At 35.6% G+C, this 5,010-nt stretch overlaps 1 protein-coding gene across 1 annotated transcript in view; it reads right to left on the reverse strand.

Annotated features, from left to right (window-relative positions):
• Window positions 1-4,787, reverse strand: part of LOC125027777 (lachesin-like) — a 108,319-nt gene extending 103,532 nt beyond the window's left edge. Inside the window, exons 1-2 of the mRNA XM_047616914.1 lie at window positions 4,775-4,787; window positions 3,589-3,701 (exon numbers count right to left, since the gene is read on the reverse strand). Coding sequence (XP_047472870.1) covers window positions 3,589-3,701; window positions 4,775-4,787 — 126 coding nt within the window. The remainder of the gene's footprint in view (window positions 1-3,588; window positions 3,702-4,774) is intronic.
• Between the last annotated feature and the right edge of the window lie 223 nt (window positions 4,788-5,010).

Below are 5,010 nucleotides of genomic sequence, written 5' to 3' on the forward strand. Positions count from 1 at the left end.
AACTACCTATGTACCTAAACATATGATATAAATATAAAATATATAATATATATAAAATAATATTTTATTTTTTGGGTGTGTGTGGTGTGTGGTGTGTGTGTGGTTGTGTTTGTGTGTGTGTGTGTGTGGTTGTGTGTGTGTGTGGTGTGAAACCCCAGCTACATAATAAATATATATAATATATATATATTATAATATATATATATATACAATATATTTTTTTTTTTTCCCCCGACTCTCCGTCCTCTCCCAACTTTTCCTCTCTCATCCCCCTTATCCTCATCGGGCTCCAACCCCCAAAATTTCCCTTTTCCCCGTGGGGCCCTTCCCTCCCTTCATACCACACATTGAAAAGGCAGTCCCCGGGCCCCCCGGGGAAAGGGTCCCCGATCTCATCTTTATTGTGGGCGGCAGAGAAAAAAATCCATGAATTCTTAAACACCTTTGCGCATCTATATGGGGCATCTATTGAATGTCTTTTGTGGGGGGGTAAATAATGATTGAAAGTTTTGTTAAATTGTGTGTTATCTCTCTTTTCTTTTTTTTCCCTCTTTTTCCTCTCCTCTTTTCTCTTTTCTCTCCTTTTCTCCTCTCTCTCGTTTTCTATCTCTCTCTTCACTCTTCTCTCCTCTTTTCCCCTTTTTCCTCTCCTCTCGCTTTTCTCTCTCATCTCTCTCTCGCTCTCCTCTCTCTCTCTCCTCTCTCCCTCACTTTCTCTCTCTCCTTCTGTCGCCCCTCTCTTTCCTCTCACTCCCCCTGTCTGTCGTCTGTCTGTCTTTTTCCCCTCACTCTCTCTCCTCTTCTCTCTCTCTCTCTCTCTTCTCTCTCTTTTCACTCTCTCTCTCTCCCACTCCTCTCTCTCCTCTCTCCTCTCTCTCCTCTCTCTGTATTTTGCTCTATAATTTCTCATTCTCTCTTCCCCTTTCCTTTCTTTCTTTTCCTTCTCTCTGTCCTCTCTCCTCTCTCTCTCCTCTCTCTCTTCACTTCTCTCCTCTCTCATCTCTCCATCTCACTCTCTCTCTCCTCTCTCTCTTAAAATATAAAATTATATAATATATATATAATATATAAATAATATATAAATAATATAAAAATATATATAATTTGTATGTATAATGTGTGTGTTTGTGGTTGTGTCTGGTGAAATTAATAATATATATATAAATTACATCTTACTGCTGTCTACCGTCTACTCATATCTTCAACCCTGCATTTTTTGTTTCTATTTATCTCTACCTTTTCCCTCTTTCGCCTTCTTTTTATTTTCCCACGTAATATTGCCAAAAAGGAAATGCCCTTTTTCAAGTACAGTAGTATCTTTATCCCCAGAATTATTACAACGTCTTTATCATACCATTAATATTATTCTCGTTAATTTTTCTTTTATTATCATCATTCTATCATTTACTTCCAAAAACAATAGCCAATTTTACTGTCCCGTACATTATTTCCCCCATAACCCCTATTACAAACAACAAAAAATTAACAATCCCTTTACAATGATCGCTTTTATTTTATTTTCGTCTAGTGTAATATGATTATGATCTTCTTTTCTGTGATAAAATAATCATTTATTTATATATCAAAACCGGGTTTTAAAACGTTTACTGGGCACCACTGGACCGGGTTTTTTTTTTTTGTTTTTTTTATATTTGGTATATTTATATTTGTCTGTGTTTTGGAGTAACTTAACATTGGTATTATGATTGCTATTATCAATGACATTATTTTCTCTCCCCTCTCTCTCCTCTCTTTCTCCTCTCTCTTTCTCTCCTACCTCTTCTCTCCTCTCTCTCTCTCCTCTCTCTATACTCTCTTCTCTTCCTCTCTCTCTCTCTCTCTCTTATTATTGCAAATGTTGAGTCCTTATCAAACTTGAGAATTTCCATTCTTTTCCTTAACCATCGTCACTGTTATCAATTTTGATGGAATTATAAATCATTAGCACCATTATTATAGAAAATATATTTGTGCAGTCATTTCTGTTATCATAATTACAGTCATTACTACCATCCCATTGGTGTTATCTTTAAAAGTGTTTTATTACAGTTATGTAAGATTATTACTGAATGATTAGCCACCATTACTCTTTGTAAAATTAAAAAAAAAATATAAGTTACTATTATTACTGATATCATTTTCATTACTCTGAAATTTCTTATCATCTTTATCTAATCCTTATTGCCATTAGTATTAGTATTTACGTCTCCATTACTGTTACCTTCCGTAACCATTATCATTTTCATTACTTTTAAATGATCTTAAAGATGCACAAAACTTTTCCCCACGTTTAATAACAAACCAAATATATATATATTTATAATTATATAATAGTATATATAAATATATAAATACATGGTGTATTTTATATGTATTAATAATATACATATATTGCGTGATGTGTGTTTTTGTGGTGTGTGTTGTTTTGTGTGTGGGGTGTGTTTGATGTTTGTGTTTTTTCCCTCCCTCACTCTCCTCTCTCTCTCTCCTCTCACTCTCACTACTCTCTCTCTTCTCCCCTCTCTATCACTCTCTCTCTTCTCTCTCCTTTTATCCATCTATCTCTCCTCATCTCATACCTCTCTACTCTCCTCCTTTTCCTCTCTCCCTCCCCTATCCTCTCTCTCTATATCACTTTTTCCCTCTCTCTCCTCACTCACTCTCTCTCCTTCCTCCCTCTCTCACCTCATCTCCCTGGCCTCCCGTCTCTCTCTCGCTCTCTCTTCTCTCTCTCTCAAACTCAATCTTCTCCTCTCTCTCTCTCTCCTCTCTCTCTCTCACTCTTCCTCTCTCTCTCTCTCTCTCTCTCCTCCTCATCTCTCTCCTTTTCCTTTCTCTCTCTCTCATCTCTCTCTCTCTCTCTCCTCTCTCTCTCCACTCTCTCTCTCTCTCTCTCTCTATAAATCATATCATAAAACCGAAGCTGCTTTGCATCCCCCCCCCCCCCCCACACACACTTGTAATTATGGCATCGGTCTCAAATACAACCAACAAATATACATTAAATTGTAGTCTCAATCTATACAAATTGTGGAAAAAAATAGTGAAGAAAAAAAGTAAAAAAAAAAAAAAAACATATCCCCTGACACCCGATACGAATAATCTTTATGAACGGTGATTAATAATCGAGGGCAGAGGAAAAATTGATGCACTGTCAGAACACAATTATAAATGGAATTCTTTTATGGGCGAGACTTGACTGTTAAATATCATATGAACGCGTACTTTTTTTTTTTTTTTTTTTTTTTGGTGTTGCTGTTTTTGTCGTTGTTGTTGTTGGTGGTGATGTCAATGTTGTTATTTTTTGTTGTTCGTCTTCTTCTTCTTTCTTTCTTTTCTTTTCTTCTTTTCTTCGTTTTCTACATTTTTCTTTTTCTTTTTTCTTTTTTTTTCTAATTCTACTTCTTCTAGTTACGTACGTGTGGATATGTGTGTGTGCATGTGTGTGTGTGTGTGTGTGTGTGTGTGTGTGTGTGTGTGTGTGTGTGTGTGTGTGTGTGTGTGTGTGTGTGTGTGTGTGTGTGTGTGTGGTCTGCAACAAACTAAGCTTAACATACAAACAAAAAGCACATCAGATATGAGTCTTACCTTGTAAGTGCCGAGGTTATCCACGACGCAAGACAACTTGACATCTCTTCCTGCTACCACGGTCACGTTCTGAATCGGTTCCACCAGTTCTGGTTCCTTAGAAAGCGTTCCACCTGAAAAGGAGAGAGAATTTTAGTTCCGTTGTTCGAGGAGAGGGTTGATATCAGGGGTACCAACCTGTGCGAGTCTGATATCCTGTGGTTAGGTTGGTATGTAAACAACGTGAGATGTGAGGGACCCTTGTGATAAATAAAACACGTGGGAAATGCAGGGATTATGATGATAGATGTTGATGATGATGACTGATTTGTTTGTGATAATTTCCGATACTATAGTGATTTCAAATGCTCGTTTATATTATTATTTTGACGCATTTGATTATTCTTATCCTATATCGCAAAAGCTATTTAATACATATTATGTTCTAAGTGCTCATTTGCTCTCGTTATTAGCGAAATTAAAAAATTTTTGTGGATAATGTTATATCATATTGACATTTATGTTGATATGTTGATATTCATATTCTTTGTTCATTAATTTTGAATATGCATATGTATTTTTTTCTGTTTTATATATTTACATCTTCGTCATCGATTTCCTTGTATTATTTTCCCCTTCTTTATTCCTTTGATTTTCCTCTCTTCAATCTTCGTTCCCTTTTTAGAAGTCTGGATTGTGAAGAAATAAAAAAAAAAAAAAGTAGCATGTCTAAATAGGAACAAATGGCGTGGATGTGATATCTCTTTAGATAATCATTCTAGCCATTGTTAGTGTAATGGTACTTAAAAAAAGTCATTGAAAGAATTCTATTTTGCGGGGTCTAAGCACGGGCATTACCAACCTATGCGAGAAATGTACGAAGAGGTTAGGTTGGTATGTCGTGATGATGTCAACAAAACCACGTGTTAGCATCAGCCGCTTTAGCTTTTCAATCAAAAGACAAATAACGTTATATTTTGCTTCTATGAAGGGGATAACGAGCATAAAGTGCAATTGCAGAGAAGAGGGAAAATGCCAGAAATCTTGCTGTTGCACTCGGCATAATTTTAGAAATATATCAAGTTCTGTAAGTGTGACTTAATTTGTCCTTAATATCTGAAGAATTTTATATGCTCTAGAATTTTATAAATTTTCATGTGAAATGTTTTTTTTTCGTAGACTGAATTTCTCAATTCTGGTTTATTACATCCCAGAATCATGCCGAAAGTAATATTTTATCACTTTTTTTTCTGCATAAACTGAATTCCCATATTTCCAATGCATGCAACGTGCTTTTTACATTTGATGTCACATGAGAAAAGCACACGTCTGGAAGTTTACAACAAACAAACTATTCATATCGGTAATTCTTTCTATTCTTGTTTTCGGTAAAAGAGAAACTAGGGAGATTATCAGTTGCTAATTACTAATACAAAATACATG

Source organism: Penaeus chinensis, chromosome 8 (genome assembly GCF_019202785.1).
Source record: "Penaeus chinensis breed Huanghai No. 1 chromosome 8, ASM1920278v2, whole genome shotgun sequence".
NCBI classification, from domain to species: Eukaryota; Metazoa; Arthropoda; class Malacostraca; order Decapoda; family Penaeidae; genus Penaeus; species Penaeus chinensis.